The sequence below is a fragment of the Sminthopsis crassicaudata genome, chromosome 2 (genome assembly GCF_048593235.1).
Source record: "Sminthopsis crassicaudata isolate SCR6 chromosome 2, ASM4859323v1, whole genome shotgun sequence".
NCBI classification, from domain to species: domain Eukaryota; kingdom Metazoa; phylum Chordata; class Mammalia; order Dasyuromorphia; family Dasyuridae; genus Sminthopsis; species Sminthopsis crassicaudata.
In genome coordinates, this window is record NC_133618.1 from 500,638,610 (window position 1) to 500,660,592 (window position 21,983).

The 21,983-nt window shown below is 31.9% G+C and overlaps 1 protein-coding gene across 14 annotated transcripts in view; it reads right to left on the reverse strand.

Moving 5' to 3' along the window:
* Window positions 1-21,983, reverse strand: part of FNBP1 (formin binding protein 1) — a 185,031-nt gene that overhangs the window by 75,796 nt on the left and 87,252 nt on the right. For 13 of the 14 annotated variants that reach the window (XM_074293852.1, XM_074293863.1, XM_074293857.1 and 10 more), the window contains exons 3-5: window positions 16,802-16,858; window positions 15,698-15,845; window positions 277-339 (exon numbers count right to left, since the gene is read on the reverse strand). In XM_074293852.1, coding sequence (XP_074149953.1) covers window positions 277-339; window positions 15,698-15,845; window positions 16,802-16,858 — 268 coding nt within the window. Of the gene's footprint in view, window positions 1-276; window positions 340-8,438; window positions 8,545-15,697; window positions 15,846-16,801; window positions 16,859-21,983 lie in introns of those variants that run through there. The other variant, XM_074293862.1, reaches the window with a different exon arrangement.

The following is a 21,983-nucleotide window of genomic DNA, read 5'->3' on the forward strand; positions in this document are numbered from 1 at the left end:
AAAACCATTACAAAGCAGCAAAATAAATTACTTAAAATGGAGCTCAACAAAGAGCACCTATGTCTAAAATAATTTGTGAATCAGTGTCATATACTTTCATTAAAATGTGTGTATATTTATTTCAGTAACAAATAGAAATAAATACTTGTTAAGAAAATATAATATTAATTGTACTCCTTTAGGACTTACCTTATCTTAGAACTATTTTAGAAACAAATTCCATTAAAGTTGCTCTGAAAAAGTTGTTAATATATTTTTAAAAAAGGTTTCACTTACTGATTCAAGTTGTTTCCAGCAAGTTTCAATGTGCTGTTGTGCCTTCCGACCATCATGGAAATGCTAGAAGGAGAAGAAATATAAATATGAAAAAATTTCTCACACATGAAAATAAACTTATGGTTAAAATAAATTTAAAAATTCAAAATGAGTAAAAGAAAAACAAAGTAAAGTAGATTAAGGATATTAGTTGAAGAAGACATGTTTCAGAATTTCCAGTCCAACTGGTTAGAGTTAGCTGATGTGCTAAACTTTTTAAAAATTTCCTTTCTGATTCTTTGTTAAATAAGATAACTCTCTGAGTGGGGGAGAAAAGTACTGGAAAATGAAGGCAATACAAAAATAAGTTACCAACAAAAAGTTTGAAAAATAAAATTTTCATCCCAAAAAATAAGAATATATTTTATAAGTAAAATACAAATAAAGTATAAACATTTTAATAAAAACTAATTTAGATTTTTTAGTTTATAAAAATTCTTTGTTATTAGTTCAGTTTGAGGACTGAATCTCACAATTTTGGAGGTCTATTACGATCCTATCAGTTGTCAAGACAATTATATATCTCAGAAAAATAAAAAAATGCAAAGCCATCTTCAAAGTTTCGCAACAACTATATTGCAATCATCTTGTCCAATGATAATAAGATAAATAGTAAGTTAGTGTTAGCTATAGATTTATAGTACCTAATGTGAAAATTATCCAATGCTTTTCACCTTAATAATCTTTTTTTTAAATAAAGCACCCTTTATATTAGAATTAACTGCCAAATAAAACAAGAATTCCCCAGACACTAGATACAAGCATTGAATATCCCCTTCAGTTAATTTGTTATTCTTAATTTTTTTAAACAATCACAAGTAATTTATTTTTGAGAAGTATAAAAATAAAAATTCCTCCAGATATAAACTCAAAAGAATAAGATAGTTTTTCAGAATAACAGAAAAAAATTCCCCTGACTTTCTAAAGCCTGAAGAATTTCTACACAATGGTAAAAATAGGTGAAGCAAAAGCACACTTCCTGTCATTTGAGAGTCACTTTAATGTAAGCACAGCATAGTAATTTTACCAATGAATGTGGTAAGTTTTACCAAAAAAAAAAAAAACAAAAAAACAAAAAAACCAAAACCAAAACACCAAACCATAAAGCTTTCTTTTTTTATTTTAATTTTTCACTTAATAGTATTATTTTTTTTTTCAATTACAAGTAAAGACCGTTTTCAACATTTACTTATTACAAGATTTTGAGTTACAAAATTTTTTCTCCCTCCCTTCCCTCTTCTCTACTTCCCAAAGAGGGCAATCTGACTTAGTAAACCATAAACTTTTTATTAGTTTAAACATATTATTTGTAAAAACTCTGCTTCCTCACAATGCCTGATTTTAAAAGTATTCTTGTATTTGTGATATTACTTATTTACAATTAGAAGTCAATGAAAATTATATCTCAGAGCATCAAGACTTGACAATGTGATTTTTGAGGTGTTAACTATGATCTCTGATAAATTTTGTAGAACAGTAAAGGAAAAAAGACAAGAAATTGTTAAATATTGTCCTGATGTGTAAAAAGATGAAAGAAGTGGATTGATCAACCTCTAAGTTATGACTTAGACTTTTTTTTACTAGCAAAATTCTTAAATTCATTGATAAAGGGCAGTTCATGAAACATTAATACATTGTTGATGGAGTTAACTGATTCAACCATTCTGAAGAACAATTTGGAACTATGCTCAAAGAGCTATCAAACTCTGTATACCCTTTGATTCAGCAGTGTCTTTACTGGGCCTGTATCCCAAAGAGATCAAAAAAAGGGGAAAAGGACCCACATGTGCAAAAATATTTGTAGCAGTCCTTTTTGTAGTAGCAAAGAACTGAAATTGAGTAGATACCCACCAGTTGTTGCATGGCTGAATAAGTTATGGTATATGAATGTAATGTAATATTATTATTCTATAAGAAACAATCAGCAGGATGAGGTCTGGAGAGACTTATATGAACTGATGCTAAGTGAAGGGAGGGGAAGCAAAAGAACATTGTATATAGCAACAACAAGATTATGTAATGATCAACGTGATGGACTTGGCTCTTTTCAACAATGAGGTGATTCAGGCCAATTCCAAAAGACTTGAAAGAGATAGAGTCAATGCCATCTCCATCTAGACGGATGACTATGGAGATTGAATGTGGATCACAACACAGTATTTTCACCTTTTTTAGTTGTTGTTTGCTTGCTTGTATTTTTTTTTTCTTTCCCATTTCCCCCCTTTTTGATCTGATTTTTCTTGTGCAGCATGATAAATGTAAAAATATATTTTTGCTGCACATGTTTAACTTACGTTACACTGCTTGCTGTCTAAGGGAGGAGAGAGATGGTGAAGGAGGGAGAAAATTTTGGAACACAAGATTTTGCAGGGGTGAATGTTGAAAACTATCTTTGCACATGCTTTGAAAAATAAACTTTTTGTTATATTATAAAAAAGGGCAGTTTACAGGCACTTAATAAGTGCAAATAAGTATAAAAATGATCATTAATAGCTAACACACTTCTTTCCACTGTTATTAGACAAAATTATGGAAATGCTAGTAATAGGAAATGACATATAAATAATATATATAATTTATATAATAATATATATAAAATATAAACATTGAAAAAGAGAGAGAGAAAATCATCTCTATTTGTAGGTAACAAAATAATTATCATAGAAAAGCATAGAGAATACAGAAATTGAAACAACAGATTTAAGCAATGTGACAAGAAACTAAATAAACATTGGTATTTCTGTGCCATGTTAAGAAAAAAATCTAGAAAAATATAATAGAAAAGAAAATTCCATTTGAAAGAACTACCAAAACAATAAAATGTTTGATTTTCAATTTACTAAGCCACAAACAAGACATATAAATTCATTGATAGAATACTTTTAAATAAATAAAGTATTAAATAACATAACAATAAATAAAATAATTAAAATAAATGGAGGGATATTCCCATACCCAAGGTCAGGAAAAAACAATGTAATGGAAATAAGAATATTGTTTACAGATTTGGTTTATACCACACTAACTATTAGTTATTTTATAGAACTTGCCAAAATATTGAAAAAAAAAAAAAAGATAAAAAATTTATTCAGAGTTATACAAAGATTTACAATATCAACAGAAATAAGGAAAATGAAATAGAAATGAAAAGAGAATAATTTGAAAATTCATATTATAAAAGTTTAATTATCAAAATTGTGTGATACATCAAAAAAAAAAATAATAAAGTGATCCTTCAAACAAATTAAATAAGTAATCAAATGAGATAATATTTCTAAAACACTTAGTTTTAGTTCCCAGCACAAAGTAGGCACTTGAGAAATGCTTATTTCAATGTTCCAATGTTTTAGAAATATTTTGGGGGCAACTAGATGGTGCAGTGGATAGAGTAACGACCCTGAAGTCAGGAGGACCTGAGCTCAAATCCAGCATCAGACACTTACTAGTGTGTGGCCCTGGGCAAGTCACTTAATCCTAATTGCTTCTAAAAAAAAATATTCTGACAAAATTTTTAAAGTGCACAATAAGCTTTTATTATTGATTTGTATTTATTAGTATTTTCTCCATTACTTTTTTAAGTTTAGAGAATCAATTAAAAAAAAATCAAATCCTGATCTGTAATGTTTATCAATTTCCAGTTTAAATATTCACACTGAAAAGTTAATAGCTAGAACATGCTGGTTCCTGCCTATCACTGAGAAGCATGCCCTATTTCATTAGAACTGCTGAAAAATCCAGAAAACATTTTGGCAAAAAACAAAAAGATTTAAAACAATACTGTCAACTACAAGTTCAAAAGGAACTCATTAGCTGTTAGCTGAACTTAAGTATAAAAGATATTTCATAATCTTACTACGATTGTCATGAGCCCTTTGACCTAATCTATTTCCAGCTTGGGTCAGTTAGCCCTTCCTTAGGCAGTCTGGTATCCGCTTGCTTCTAAGAACTCATATACTGGTGCTGGACTTCGTGGAAACATTCAATCAGCTTAGCTCTGCTGCATTATTCAAAACATGAAAGCACAGATGATCCACTGGACTCAGACACCTGAAAGCAAGGATTACATCTGCCTAGACAGAAACATTGTAAAGAAAAACAACTTTGAAAAACTTGAGAATTACAATCAATGATGAAACAAGTGACCTACCTCATGACAAAGATAAAATAGACATATGATACAAAGACATATTTTTGAAGATCTCTGTGGATTCATTATTTTCGACTATGCTTATTACAAGGGCTATTGAGTTTTTCCCCATTTGTTTTTAATGCAAGTGAGATATGAGGAAATAAGCAAGATTAGCAATAGTGATGAAAAAATAAGGCCACTGAAGTATTTTTTAATGCACGGCAGAAAACAGAAGTTTAAAAGGAAGCATAGATAAGCAGAATCGTTTTGACAATAACAGAATTTATTTTGTTGTTGTTATTGTTGCTTTTCCTTCATTCTCAAAGAGGACCATGATATCAGGGAGGTGATGCCACAAAAAGCAAGTAAGTTGGATTTATGTGAGGGAGGGCTGTGCAAAGCCACCAGTCTCACTTCCTTCTCCAGAGTCATCTAGATCCAGTGGCAAGATATAGATTAAGAGAACTGAAGGTGGCACTGGAGACATTGGGAGGCACCTTGTCTTTTCAAGCTAGGATCTTTTAATAGGTTTCAATCTGACTGAGGCAACAACACCCATTCATCCAATTTAGAACAACCTCATTGAGAAGAGCTGCCCTACTAGAGAGCCAACTTAACTGGTCAGTTGAGCAACACAATTCTTTCTTTTTTTCTTTGGTTCTTTCTACATACCCTTATGAGTTGGTGCTCTGCAAAAAGGAATGATATTTTTTGATTCCTGAAACCTCCCAAGATGTCTTGAGATTTACTTTTAAGATTTCTTTCTTAAGGACCACGCTTTCAACTCAAATCCCTTGAGATCTCATTGACTGCTCAACAACAGATCCAATATTATGCCCTATTTGGCCATAGTTTGGGCCCAGATTGACTTAAAGTGAATGTAAATAGCAACTGTTTCTGTTCTGGCTGGAAACCCAGAGGGTCTTCCCCTCCCAGATTGGATTTTTTTTTTGGACTGGGTAAAAAAGACCATTCTAAGCTCCAAATATTATTTATTCTTAATCGAAAAATGAGTGTGGTCTGAGGTAAACTGAAATCAGTTAAAAGACCTTAGGTTATAGCCATATCCAGAAAAAGAATTGACTGTGTCTGAATAGAGCCTGAAGCACACGTTTATCTTTCTTTTTTCTTAAGGGTTGTTTTTTTGAGGGGGGGGGGGGGAATCTATGTTTTCTTTTGTAACATGAATTTCATGGAAATACTTTACACAACTTCATATGAGCCTTCTCAATGTAGGAAGATGTGGGGAGGAAGGGGGAGAATCTGAAACTCAAAACTTTAAAGACAAATGTAAAAAAAAAAAAAAGTTTTACATGTAACTGGGGGAAAATATATCTGTATAGTTATAATACATATATATACATGCATATACATATACATATATGTATATATATATATATATTATATATATACATATATGTATATATATATATATATATATATTATATGTATGCATGTATGGTGAAAGAGACAGCAGACATAGACAGACAGACCTTAGCTTAAAAAGTCTCCCACTGCATCCAGAGCCACCTCCAATTATCCTGATCTATATCTTGCCACTGAATCCACATGGCTTTGGAGGAGAAAGTAAGACTGATGACTTTACACTGTCTACCCTCACTTAAATACAACTTATTTGCATGTCATGGCATCATCTCCCTGATATCATGGTCCTCTTTGAGAACAAAGGACAAACAACTGCTGTGCGTAGGGCTGCCCCACTGGGGACCAACTGAACTGGTCAATTGGGCAACAGAACCCTTTCTTCTTCTTCTCTATTTCTCCCTTTCTCTCAATACTCTTACCTGTAAGAGCTCTGCCCAAAGAATTCATTTTATACATTATTTTTTAATTATAGCTTTTTATTGACAAAACATATGCACAGGTAATTTTTCAACATCGATACTTGAAAAACTTCTGTTCCAACTTTTCCCCTTCTTCCCTCTACCTCTTCCCTTGGATGGCAGGTAGTCCCACACATATTAAATATGCTAAAGTATATTATATATTATTTTAAAAGCAAGTAGTATGAAATGGAAATTTATGATTTCATACAAAACACTCATATTCCGGTGTGTCTATGGAAATGCTCAGTTTTTGGTGCTTTAACTTTAGAATAAAAGAAAATAAAGAGAGGTAAACCAAACATATTTTTAGTGAGGTTGAACTGATTCAATTTAGAAAAAGATGCAATTTTGTTTTTTAAAAGTGACAAAAACAGGGGCAGCTAGGGGGCGCAGTGGATAGAGCAGCAGTCCTGAAGTCAGGAGGACCTGAGTTCAAATAGGATTCAGACACTTAACAGCTCCTTGCTATGTGACCCTGGGCAAGTCATTTAACCCCTAATTGCCTCAGCAAAAAAAGTGACAAGAATAAGAATGTCCATTTTTACCACAATTATTCAAAAATGTACTAGAAATGCTAGCTAAAGTAATAAGACAAGAAAAAGAAATCAAAGAACAATGAGCAACAAAAAACCAAAACTATCATTCTTTGCAGACAATATGATGATATACTTAAAGAATCTTGGAGGATTAACTTAAAATTTAGTCTAACTGACTAACAACTTTAACAAAGTTGCAATGTACAAAATGAACACACATAGATCATCAGCATTTCTATAATTATCAACACAGTCCAGCAAAAAGAGACAAAGAGAAATTCTATCTAAAAAAACTGCCTACAATATAAGATACTTAGGAGTCTATCTGCCTATACAAATTCAGGAACTATAAGAACACAAGTACAAAACACTTTCCAAATAAAGTCAGATCTAAACAAATGAATAAATATTAATTGCTCACAAATTGATTTTAGTACAATTAAAATGACAGTTCTACCTAAATCTTTTTATTCACTGCCACATCAAACTACAAAAATAATTTTAAAGAACTATTATAAACAATAGCAAAATGTATTTGGAAGAGCAAAAGATGAAGAATATAAAAGGAATCACTGAAAAAATGTGAAGGAAAGAAGTCTAGTAACATCAAATTTCAAATTATATTACAAAGTAGTAATCATCAAAACAATCTTGATATTGATGGATGAATGGAATATATTAAATATATCCAGTAAATGTACACAGAGTGGTAAATGATCATAGAACAAAAATTCACCATTTGACAAAACTGCAGAAATATCTCACACTAAATACCAAAATAAGATCAAAATGAATGCACAAACAGAAAGAGTGATATATCATAAGCAAATAAGAGGAACATGAAATAGGGGTTAGGAGAATAATTTAGGACCAAATGAGATAAAAAGCATTATGAAATATAAAATAGATAATTTTGATAGTATTAAATAAAAAGATTTTGCACATACACCACACCCACACATCAATATCACCAAATTAAAAGGCAAGCAGAAAACTAGGGGAAAAATTTTATAGCAAGTATCTCTGTTAAAGAACTCATTTCTCAAAAAGAGAACTGAGTCAAATTTATAAGACTATAAGTCATTCCCCAATTGATAGTCAAAAGATGCTTACAGGCAATTTTAAGACAAAGAAATCAATGTTATATGTAGTCATAAAAATATTCTAAATTACTATTAATTAGAGAAATACAAATTAAAACAACTCTAAGGTATCACTTCATACCAATCAGATTGGCTAATAAGACAGAAAAAAAAAATGATAAATGCTGGAAGGGATGTGGGGAAACTAACATACTAATAATGCACTGTTGATGGATAACATTGTGCACAGTAACAAAAATATTTATTGTAAAATAAACAAGTGTGGATGACTTGGCTATTCTGAGTAATATGAGGATCTAAGACAATTGTGAAGGACTCATGATGAAAAGTGCTATCTGCCTCTAAAAAAAAGTTGATGGTGTATAAATACAGACTGAAGCAAACATACTATTTTTTAAAAATTCCTTCCTTTCTTTTTTCTTTGGTTCAAGTATTCTTCCACAAAATGACTAATATGGAAATATATTTTAAATAATTACACATATATAATTCATATTAGATTGCTTACCATTTCAGGGAGGGAGGAGGAAGAAAGGGATAGAATTCCACCCCCTCCCTGAGGCTGGGGTTAAGTGACTTGCCCAGGGTCACACAGCCAGGAAGTGTTCCGTGTTTAAGACCAAATTTGAGCTCAGGTCCTCCTGAACTCAGGGCTGGTGCTCTATCCATTTCGCCACCTAGCTGCCCCAAAAGGGATAGAATTTTAAACTCAAAACTCAAGTTGGGGAAAAAAATAAAGTGTTATTTCAAAAAAAGAAAAATAATTATACTTTTTTTTTGTGGTAACAAAAAATTAGAAATTGAGGAGATGTCCATTTATTAGGAAATAGCTGAACAAGTTATATGATATGAATTTTGTAGGATTTTAATGTCAGAATTATAGCTTTCAAAACAATCCATTTAATGTAGTTATTTTTTTTTATTACAAAAAGAACAATGAGCTTGCAAATGTAATAATGTTCTGATTAGTAATTCTTAAATTCAATCATTTGTGTACTATAGAAAGTATTCAACTTTATAGTTGGAGAAAGAGAAGCACAAATAAGTTTATTTTTTTATTAGTTTTATAATTATACGTTTTTTGACAGTATATATGCATGAGTAATTTTTTATAACATTATCCCTTGTATTCATTTTTCCAGATTTTCCCCTCCCTCCCCTAGATGACAGGCAATCTCATACATTTTGCATGTGCTACAGTATAACCTAGACACAATATATGTGTGTAAATCCAATTTTCTTGTTGCACATTAAGTATTGGATTCCAAAGGTATAAGTAACCTGGGTAGATAGACAGTAGTGCTAATATTTTACATTCAATTCCCAGTATTTCTTCTCTGGGTGTAGCTGTTTCTGTCCATCATTGATCAGCTGGAAGTGAGTTGGATCTTCTTTATGTTGAAGATATCCACTTCCATCAGAATACATTTTCATACAGTATTGTTGTTGAAGTATACAGCGATCTTCTGGTTCTGTTCATTTCACTCAGCATCAGTTCATGCAAGTCTCTCCAAGCTTTTCTGAATTCATCCTGCTGGTCATTTCTTACAGAGCAATAATATTCCATAGCCTTCATATACCATAATTTATCCAACCATTATACCATAATTTATCCAACCATTCTCCAATTGATGGACATCCATTCATTTTCCAGTTTCTAGCCACTACAAAAAGAGATGCTACAAACATTTTGGCACATACAGGTTCCTTTCCCTTCTTTAGTATTTCCTTGGGATATAAGCCCATTAGTAGCACTGCTGGATCAAAGGGTATGCACAGTTTGATAACTTTTTGGGCATAGTTCCAGATTGCTCTCCAAAATGGCCAGATTCTTTCACAACTCCACCAACAATGCATCAGTGTCCCAGTTTTCCCACATCCCCTCCAACATTCATCATTATTTGTTCCTGTCATCTTAGCCAATCTGACAGGTGTGTAATGGTATCTCAGAGTTGTCTTAATTTGCATTTCTCTGATCAATAGTGATTTAGAACACTCTTTCATATGAGTGGATATAGTTTCAATTTCATTATCTGAGAATTGTCTGTTCATATCCTTTGACCATTTATCAATTGGAGAATGGTTTGATTTCTTATAAATTAGGGTCAATTCTCTATATATTTTGGAAATGAGATCTTTATCAGAACCTTTAACTATAAAAATATTTTCCCAATTTGTTACTTCCCTTCTAATCTTGTTTGAATTAGTATTGTTTGTACAGAAACTTTTTAGTTTGATGTAATCAAAATCTTCTATTTTGTGATCAATAATGATCTTTAGTTCTCCTCTGGTCAAAAATTCCTTCCTCCTCCACAGGTCTGAGAGGTAGACAATTCTCTGTTCCTCTAATCTATTTATGATCTCATTCTTTATGCCTAAATCATGGACCCATTTTGATCTTATCTTGGTATATGATGTTAAGTGTGGATCCATATCTAATTTCTGGGATACTAATTTCCAGTTTTCCCAACAGTTTTTTTCAAATAATGAATTTTTATCCTCAATGTTGGTATCTTTGGGTTTATCAAACATTAGATTGTTGTAATTGTACCCTTTTTTGTCCTTTGTACCTAATCTGTTCCACTGATCAACTGTTTTATTTCTTAGCCAATACCAAATGGTTTTGGTGACTGATGCTATATAATATAGCTTTAGATCAGATATTCCTAGACCACCTTCATCTGACTATTTTTTCATTAATTCCCTTGAAATTCTCGACCTTTTATTCTTCCATATGAATTTTGTTGTTATTTTTTCTAGGTCACTAAAATAGTTTCTTGGGAGTCTGATTGGTATAGCACTAAATAAATAGATTAGTTTAGGGAGTATTATCATCTTTATTATATTCGCTTGGCCTATCCACGAGCACTGGATGTCTTTCCAATTATTTAAATCTGACTTTATTTTTGTGGCAAGTGTTTCGTAACACTTTGCTAAAGTTGTGAATTATTTCTAATAATTTTTTATTAGAATCTCTGGGGTTTTCTAAGTATACCATCATATATCATCTGCAAAGAGTCACAAATAAGTTTAAATTGCCTACTCAATGATAAACAATGATGAAATTCTGAAGTCAAATGGAATTTCATTCTTCTTATCCTTCCCTTCTTTCCTCTTAAACATATAAAAAAGCAGGAAATCAAATAAGACTATGGCACACTATATTTTGCTCTGTGAATAATTTTCTCAGTGAATTAACTATTTAAGTATCTTTAAAATTTTCCAGATGAAATGGTATTGTTCTAACATTATTTCACCAGATTTGGAGACATTTCATGCAAAAACATGAGCCAGTAATTTTGGAAATTCCAACTTTCTTTTCTGACATAAAATCTTCAAAGGTTTTTTATTTGATGGTTACAGAGTAAAATTCAAATGTTACACAGGAAAGGTCAATTGTTCAAGACCTTCCAAATCCATTGTTATGTTAGTACCCTTTCCAGTTTTCTACCAAGACATTTTCTCAGTTATAAATAAATATGCCCTATACTTTTCTTCCTTCATATCTTTGTTCATGCTGTTGCTTCTTCTTAGAATATCTCTATACAGTTCCTCAATTCCTGGGCTTCCACTTAAAGCCCACTTAAATTTCATTTATCAGATGAAGACTTTCTTCAATTTCCTATGTTTACAATTTCCTCCCTCAAACCTCATACTTTTTTGTATCTTCATTTATGTCTTCTACATTATAATTGTGTGAATATGGCACCTTTACTAATTCCTCTTCTACATCCTGCCTCAGCATCTATCACAGAAATTTACATATAATAAATGTATTTTTAAAATGTTTATTGAACTAAGCTGATATTTAAGCTATGAAAAGTTATGTGCAAAAAGATATGGAGAGAGGAAACAAGCTTGCATTGGATAACATTAAAAAGTGCAAAAATATTGGGAAAATTTTAAGAATTATTAAAACAAAATTCATTGGGCAACTAACTACAAATATATCACATATCACGGTTATATTTTTCTTAAGGTTATTAGTATACCTAGGTTTAATTTCTCCTACATCTTAAATGTCTGCTGTTACCAGTGATCAAGATATTTATATTTAGAAATGAAATTCTATTATAAGTTATCGACCAAAGTAACAATTCTGTGAAAATAATGCTACTTTTGCTTTTTTATGTTGTTTCCTAAGGGATATAAAACAATCACATTATTCCCTCAGTCTAAAGAATTTTAATCCACAACATTAGCAAGTTCAAAATATGAACCAACATGCAAGTAAAAAGGTATAAAGTAGTATAGCTGTATACTTAAACTTGGAAGTAAAAAAAAAAAAAACAACCAAAACCTGTCAATATGAAAAGGTAGTTTCACAGATATATTATCAGCATGGTGTGACTACAAAGCTATCTTTTAAATTAGCATGAATCTATTTTCTCTCTCACCTCCCTCCCTCCAAAAGGAAAAACAATTCCTCTGGAAATAAATGTGTATGATGAATCAAAAACAAAAAACAAAAATCCTCTTTCATATTGGCCATCTAGCAACGAGTTCATCATCTCTCTATGCAGCTTTAATTATATATTTTCCTTATTATTGTTCTGTAAGAAATGACCAACAGGATGATTTCAGAAAGGCCTGGAGAGACTTACATGAACTGATATTGAGTGAAATGAGCACAATAGGAGATCATTATACACTTCAACAACAAAACTTTATGATGATCAATTCTGATGGACGTGGCCTTCTTAAACAATGAGATGAACCAAATCAGTTCTAATAGAGCAGTAGTGAACTGAACCAGCTACACCCAGCAAAAGAATTCTGGGAGATGACTATGAACCACTACATAGAATTCCCAATCCCTCTATTTTTGTCCCCCAGCATTTTTTATTTCCTTCACAGGCTAATTGTATACTATTTCAAAGTCCGATTCTTTTTGTACAGCAAAATAAGTGTTTGGACATGTATACATATATTGAATTTAATTTATATTTTAAAATATTTAACATGTATTGGTCAACCTGCTATCTGCGGGGGAGGGGAGAGAAAAGAGAGGAAAAATTGGAACAAATGGTTCCAATTGTCAATGTTGTAAAATTACCCATGCAAATATCTGATAAATAAAAACTATTTTTAAAAATTATATATTTTCCTGAGGATATTCAAAAAAGCCACTGAAAAATCATATCTAGTTCAAAACCACACTTCTAGACTAGAGAGAATCTCAAAAACAGACTGTTACAACTACCACTACCACCACTACTACTACTACCACCACCATTATTACTTCTACTATTACTACCACCACTATTACTACTATTACTAGGTAACATTCTTGTAGTGTACCAAACACTATGCTAAGCCTTTTATAACTATTTTCTCATTTGCTCCTGACAATAATCCTGAAATGTAGGTGCTAACTAATATTATCCTTATCTTACAAATAAGCAGATAAACAGAGTAAACAGAGGTTAAGTGACTTGTCTGGGCCACACAGTAAATATTTGAAGCTGAACTTGAACTCAGCTCCTCCTGATTCCAGGGCCAGTGTTCTATCCACTGCACCATCTAATTATCCAATAAGAGATTTGGCCAAATTAAGTGACTTGATCATGGTCACATAGCTATTTTGTACCAAATGCAACATCAAACATCAAACCTGACCCAAAAGTTGACTATTTACCTAGTAAAACACACAATCTCTTGGTTAATTTATATCATTCATTCGTTTACACAAATCAAATAAACATATCACGTATCAAGAATCACAATATAATGGGACATTATTTATTTTTTATTTATTACATGTTTCATGGGTAGATTCTCTATGAAGGACATAGGAAAGATCATGAACAAGAATTTCAAAAGATAGAAAGATGTGGAAAGTTACCATCTGCTTGGATAAAAGAACTGACTATATGAATGAACAAAAAGCTGGAAATATATTAGAGGACAGTAAAATGGTATTTCATTTGGAGACTAATATAAAAATGTTCTCATTTAAAATCCTAGCTCTGCCACTTACTACTTGGGCAGTGATAAATCACTTTACCTTTCTGGCTCTCAATTTTCTCATCTGTAAAATTAGAAGACTGTTCCTTTTTACCTATGTAGTACTAAGTAAGTCATTAATAATGAATAAGACTAAAGATAAGACATACAATCTTAGCTATCAGAGACCAAGAAGGGAAGACAATCAAGAATTAAGTCATCTAGAATATACAAAACTTACAACAATAAGCTTATATTAACATAGTACTTTAAGATTCTAAAATACTTTATATATTGTAACTTTCACAAACTTTACAATTCTGTAACAATTATCATCACAGCCATTTTAAAGAACCAGAGGCTCCAGGAAGTTAAGTGATATAAACAAATTAATGTGGCTAATAAAAAGTAGAACCTTGAACAAGAATCCCAGTCTTTTGGTTCAAAGTCTGGTGTTTTTTCATAGCATCTTTGCATTTGAGTTTAAAGTTTCTCTTGTTTTTCTATCTATCTTATTACTGTTGCCAGAAATAGAACTTAACTACTTACTAAAACAAATATAGAAATCTAACTAAAATTCTAACTGTATACCTATAGAAAGGCTGGCCAACAGGGACAAATAAAACTGCATTCACGCCATGCTTAATCTACTGTACAAGCTAAATGAAGATATAATACTTTGCAAGTCCAAGGAAAGAATAGGAAGCAGAGAACTGGTCCAATTCAAGTATTTAGACTTTTTATTTATTTTTATCACAGGTAGTAATTATGCATTATTTTGAATCTCATTTTACTGTTATAACTATAACATAGTTTCCATACAAAAGTAACTTGAACTGAGAATATACTGAGCAATTACTGCTGTTTGCATCAGTGTTCTGACAAACACAAATTCCTGTTTTTAAATCATTACCAAAGAATTCATTGTAATCACTTGTTACTGTCAAGTTGGACTTGTCAGCACCCTTTACTAAATGCACCCTAAATCATGCACAAGAGTTCAGGTTCTGTAGTAAGATTACAAAAGAAGAATATTGGCTAAGCCAATAATAATAATATGTTTAATTAAAAAGGCTAATAACATTTACACAAATAAATTGTTCCTTCTTTTAAATATATTTTTCTACTGACTGCGCCCCAAGGCAGACTCATTGAACATGGAAATCCTGTTACTTTCCATCCATTCCAGAGTTAGTGAAAGCCTTCAGAAAGAACAGTGTAAGGTTGTAAAAAGTGAAATCTAAGACTTTACTGGGTAGCATGAAATTAGAAGAGATAAATGTAAAATATCAACAAGTGATAGAGATCATTTATAATCTCTCCTCAATAACTTTTACTTCACTTTAACTTCTATAGAAAATTTAATCCATTTCACACTTAATTACGTAGATTACTTATTTTTGCCTAGATATGTCATAAACGTAATAAAGCTGAGTTATGAAAACTCATTCCACAATACAGATCAGCAACTCAACTGTAATTTATAGAAAGACTCCTGTGTTACAATGAAGAATGTGACTTGGCTAGGATCAGACACATATCAGAGTAAGGACTTATATTTTTATTGAACTAGTACCAAGAGCAGCCATATTAATATATCATGATACTTATTATTACTATCTTTTTAATATCTTTCTTATTTCCTCAAATACTTGAAAGACAAAAACTTTTATGATTTGCTCTATAATTTGTACCTATTTTGTCATATTCCTTACCCATTATTTTCATATTGGCAACTATCTCTAATTTAAGTGTTACCCAATTCTAGGATCCCATTAACTGATTACAAACTTTATCATTTAGAAAGAAATGGCTAATTACCGATTTTCTTTCTTGCTTTAGTTCCTGTACATATCGAGTTAATTCCACAGTAATCTGTGAGGTCATGTTCTCTGAAATAACTTCATGTTGCCCTGCATAATCATTCATTTCATTCAAAGTGGAAATGAAAGCTTTACATGATGTATACCTGTAAGAGAAATTTGTATTACTGCATTTACTTATACAAAGCTACAGATCTCTTCCATCATCCAATATTGCTAGCCACAGGGAATATTAATTAAAATAAGTTAATTTGCAAGAGGTTCCCAAAAGGGATTCAGACAAATCATAAAACATTTTCATTAAAATGACTCCTAATTTAATTACAGATTTTAAAAAACTGCCTTAGTAGTTGTACTGACTTAAGTAAAGCTAAAGTATTCTACTTAATGATTTTTTGATAGTTAAGACAACTTCATCACTTCTTATCTAACTCAAGTAAAATAACTTCTATGGTAAGAATTGGTGACTTTTTTTTTAAAGTCTCTTATTTCTACCAAATATTGTATGAGTGATATGGACATTTTCCAGTTAAGGAACAGAGGCATTATATTAAGAACATTATGATTACAAATATGAACAATCTCCATTCTTTAGATAATGCTAGGTTATATATTACATGTATTCCTAATTGTATTAATATAACTGGAAGATGGGAATAGAATGAATCCCTTTTATCTTTGGGGGCTTTAATAGTATCCAAAATAATGTGTTAAATGACCAGTTGAGAAAAATTCCCTCTATTTTGTTGTTTACCCTTTATAAAATAGCTATATTTTCTCTTTTAAAAATTATTTTTAAAAAGATTTTTATTTTCAAAATATATGCATAGTTTTCAACATTCATCTTTCCAAAACTGTTTCAAAATTTTTTCTCCCACCCTTTCTCTTACACTACAAGTAATCCAATATATATTAAACATGTCGATTCTTCTATATATATTTCCATAATTATCATGTTGCACAAAAAATTTGAACAGCTATAATTTCTCTTCTAATTCTTTAAAATAAGGAGAAATTAAGCCTATCTTGTGGGTGCCTGCTTCCTCTCCCTTCTACAAGATAATCATCATCAATGTTTGTAGACAACTGATAATAAACATACTTGTATTCTTCTTCTTCCTTTGAATTCTTTTTGGGTTGATATTTCTTTGAAAGATTCCTAAAATAAAATAAAAAAATTATTTATCCCAGGGAAACAAAATTCTTGTTGTAATACAAGCAATTCTGAGAATGAAATAGACTTTGGATTCTTCTATTTGAAGGTAAATTAAGCAACTGAACCAGCATATTTACTGTGCACCAAGTTCTGGATTTGTTACTTTAGTTACTGGACATACATACAAAAAAAAAAAAAAAAAAAAGATATGGTTAAAGCTCTAAAAGACTAAGAAGGTGGGGAAAGACAAGTACAGAAATGAAGCAAAGTAACGCAAAAATATCTATCTCTATGGGTTTAATTCTCATTTATTATTAAAAGACATAAATAGTATGGATTGTCACTTAACAAATGTGGTAAAGAATCAAGGTACTATTTACTCAGTATTTTCTAAACTTAAGAAAATCAATGTTCCTTTTCCAAAACAAGAAAACTGAAGAGTTACACAGTACTGGGGTATATTTTCAAGAATGTTATAATATACTGATGACCTAATAAAAGATTAATCTTATAGGAGAACTGAAATGTCAATGGGGACAGATGAAGAAAAGTATTAGTGAGGTAAAAACAATAATCTCTATTCCCAAGGAATTCATATTCTAGTTAAGTAAGACAAAACCTTAAAGACAGTCAATTACATGGTAGATAGATGAGCTTACTGGCGGTGTGAACAAGATCCAAGGTTCAACAAGATACCACAGAGTGTACTATCAAGTCATATGGCTATGAATGGGCCTGAAGGCATAGTAACAAGAGAGATAGTCCTTTATCTTTTTTTTTTTTTTTTTTTTTTTGCTGAGGCAATTGGGGCTAAGTGATTTGCCCAGGGTCACATAGCTCAGAATCCTTAAGTGTCTAAGGTCAAATTTGAACTCAGGTCCTGCACTACCTAGCTGCCCCCAATTGTCCTTTATCTTAACACAAGTTTTGGAGAAAGCTCTTGTTCACCGAAGCAGAATGAGCAGCTATGCCTCATACCCCTATTTTTATTGGTTTTGCAGGCACTGATCCATGGTTGCTGAGTAGGGAACGGTGTACTTGAGGGAAGGACTAGAACAAGAACTCTGGAATCCTTTCCAAGGGTTGAGATAAAGAGTCACCATACAACTGGAAGAACTTAAGGACTCCATGAGAAGGATCCACTAGATACAGCCTGGAAGGCTGGGCAGGGTTAATAGTAATAAGGACAATGGAAGAGCTCCACTGATGCCTGCCAGCTCAGGCAAGGCCCTATGGTAGTTACCACTAGGTTTTTTTTTTTTTTAATTAAGTAACAATTATGCAAGTCTAACCTTATTATTGTCTATGACAAGGTAGAAATGCAATAGAAGGAAATAAAATAGACATAGAAAGCCTAAATTTCTGGAAAGTATTTGATAAAATCTCTCATGCTAGCCATGTATATTTCATATATGTGTGTATATGTATGTAAAACACATATAAATTGTTTTTATTCAGAGATATATTACATATATATAATTTATATGTGTCCATTTAAATGGAATAAAAACTGATTAAATTCCCAAGTACAAAATAGTCATATGCATTCAAACAACAGTTCAAAGCAGAGAGATGTTTGCAGCTTTTACAGGAATGGTAGGAGTCAAACAATGTAATACAGAGCCTAAAAATCTAACGGATCTTAGGCTAAATTGAAAGGTTCCATATCTAGAAAAAAAGAAAGCAAATTTGTGTTCAATTACAGATACTACATTTTAGGGAGAACATTGATAAACCAGAACATCCAACCTGGGACAACAAGAATGGTAAAGGGCTTTAGAATTATGCTGTACGATAACTGATTGATAGAAGTGAAGATATCTAATATGAAAAATAGTTGTTTTTTTCTTGGGGGGGAGGGGTAAGTCTTCCTTGAAGTTCAACACCTATCCATTTCTCAATGATTAAAGAACCCATCCTATCATGCCTACCCCTTGATGTAAAGACTTCAGTGATTTTGAACTTTTGACTGCCATTGTTCAAATTTCATTCTCTATCCACCATTGACCACTACTACCTTTTTCCTACCCCACCTCAATTCAACACAATTGATGTTCATTCTACAGCTACACATCTCTTCTTCTGTGCTCTTTGGAATGTCTATTCCAAAAATAATAAACTAGTTTCCAGATTAAGATGTCTTAATGATGTCTTCTGATGACATATTTTCTATGCAGGGAAATGCATTCTTTCTAACAATGATTCCTTCTTCTCTCATATTCTCAACACTAACTCTATGGTTATGGTGGGAAAATAGGAAACTGTTTATTCCCTACTGAGATTGCCAGGCTATGTGACCACCATTTGCTCAGTTATCTCTCTTCCTCTAAAGTTTATTCAATCCATATTTAACTCAATCAAAATTATCTAGCTAGCTAGCACCAGAACTTCTTTCATCCTCAGTGACCTCCAATGTCAAATTTCCAACTGTCTATTAGAAACCACAAACTGGATCTCATAAGCATTTCAAAATCAACATTTCTGAAAGTGAACTCATTTATCTTTTCCTCAAAAGTCTTCCTGCTTCCCAATATTACTATTACTGTTGAAGGGACCACCATCTTTCCAGGTACTATAAATTTACAATCTAAATGACATTTTCAATTACTTATTCTCTCTGACCTACCATATCTAATCAATCACTACGTCCAGTCATTTCTACTTTTGTAACAACTCTCATGTATGTTCTCTTTCTTCTAATAGTGTCACTGTAACTGTCCTCAAGATCTCACTCTATAGCGAAAGATCACTAGGTTGATCTCCCTATCTCCCATCTTCTCTTCTCTATTTGGCTCTCAAAGCAATTTTCCTAAATAAAGCACAGATATGACCATGTCACTTGTCCTAAATGTTCACTCAATAAATTTTTAACTGCTTAGTATTACCAACAGGATCAAATATAAAATTCTGTTTGGCTTTTAAAGGTTTTCATAATTCTTCCTCTTTTTACCTTTGCAAAAGTCTACCAACATTTTATTCATTCCCATATTCTTTTTTTTTTTTTCCCCCTGAGGCTGGGGTTAAGTGACTTGCCCAGGGTCACACAGCTAGGAAGTATTTAGTGTCTGAGACCAGATTTGAACTCGGGTCCTCCTGAATTCAAGGCTGGTGCTCTATCCACTGTTCCACCTAACTGCCCCATTCCCATATTCTTTAAGATCCAATAACATTGACCTGTTTACTGTTCCTCACACACTGCCACTCAGTCTCCAGACTAAATATTTTTAGTGTTTGTTTTCTCTTTTTTGGAATTCTCCTGCCTCACCTTTGCCTCCTGGCTTTCAAGGCTTGGCTAAAATTTTACCTTCTGCAAGAAGTCGATTCCACTCTTTAAATTTAGTGCTTTCCAACCAAAATTATCTTCAATATATCATGCCCATAGCATGGTACCTTAATATTCATTGTTAATTGATTCCTAAAGACACAGCTAGGGCAAAAATGACATATACCAAATGAATTTTTTCTCTAAGGAGTACATCTCCTTACAGCAATTTATCACCAAGATAATATACTATGACCAAGTAAGATTTATACATGGAGGGAAGATTCTGGGAAGATGAACAAGTAGGCTGATAAATTTCAAGCTATCTCAATTTCCCCCACAAATAGAATATAAATAAAATAATTTGTAAAATACAAACATGATTTTCAATATTCACCCTTGCAAAACCTTGTGTTCCAAATTTTTCTCCTTCCCTATACTCCCCACCCCAGACAGCAAGCAATCCAATACAGATTAAATGTGTAATTTTTCTAAATATATTTCCACATTTATCATGCTGCACAAGAAAAATCACCTCAAAAAGGGAAATAATGAGAAAGGAAAAAAAGCAAGCAAACAAGTAATAACTAAAAAAAAAGGTGAAAATACTATTTTGTAATCCACATTTAAGTCCCCCAAACCCTCTCTCTGGATACAGATGGTTCTCTCCATCAAAAGTCTATTGGAATTGGCTCGAATCACCTCATTGTTGAAAGAGTCAAGTTCATTGCAGTTGATAATCATATAATATGATGATATATTTAGAGAATCCTAGAGAATCAACTAAAAAAACTACTCAAAATAATTAACAACTTTAGCAAAGTTGTAAGATATGAAATAAATATACATAAATTATCAGCATTTTTGAATGTTACCAACAAAGTCCAGCAGCAAGAGATAGAAAGAAAAATCCCATTTAAAATAACCTTAGATAATATAAAATATTTAGGAGTCTACTTGCCAAGAAAAGGCAGGAACTATATGAATACAATTACAAAACACTTTTCACACAAATAAAATTACATCTAAACCATTGGAAGACTATCATGGGTAGCCCATGAGTAAAACAAGCTAATATAATAAAAATGACAATTCTACCTAAATAAATCTATTTATTCAGTGCTATTTCTTTTTTTTTTTTTTTCCCTGAGGCTGGAGTTAAGTGACTTGCCCAGGGTCACACAGCTAGGAAGTGTTAAGTGTCTGAGACCAGATTTGAACTCCGGTCCTCCTAAATTCAAGGATAGTGCTCTATCCACTGCTCCACCTAGCTGCCCCTATATTCAGTGCTATTTGAATCATACTATCAAGAAATTACTTTTTTAGAGCTAGAAAAAATAACAAAATTCATCTGGAAGAACAAAAAGATCAAGAATTTCAAGGGAATTAATGAAAAAAAATGCAAAGGAAAGTGGCCTAGCTGTTCCAGACCTAAATTTGTATTATAAAGCAGTGGTCATCAAAACCACTTGGTACTAGCTAAGAAATATAGTAATGGATCAGTGGAATGGGAATCAGTTCATTTACATGAACTGATGCTAAGTGAAGTGAATAGAACCAAGAGAACACTGTATACAACAACAACAAGATTTACATGATGTTCAACTGTGATGGATTTGGTTCTTTTCAACAATGAAGTGATTCAGGCCAATTTCAATAGTCTTGTAATGGAAAGAGCCATCTACATCCAGAGAAAGGACTATAAGGATTAATCTGGATCACAACATAGTATTTTCACCTTTTTTGTTATTGTTTCTTTTTTATTTTTTCCCCTTTTGATCTGATTTTTCTTTTGCAGAATGATATGTGTGGAAATATGTTTAGAAGAATTGCAAATGTTTAACCTATATTAGATTGCTTGCTATC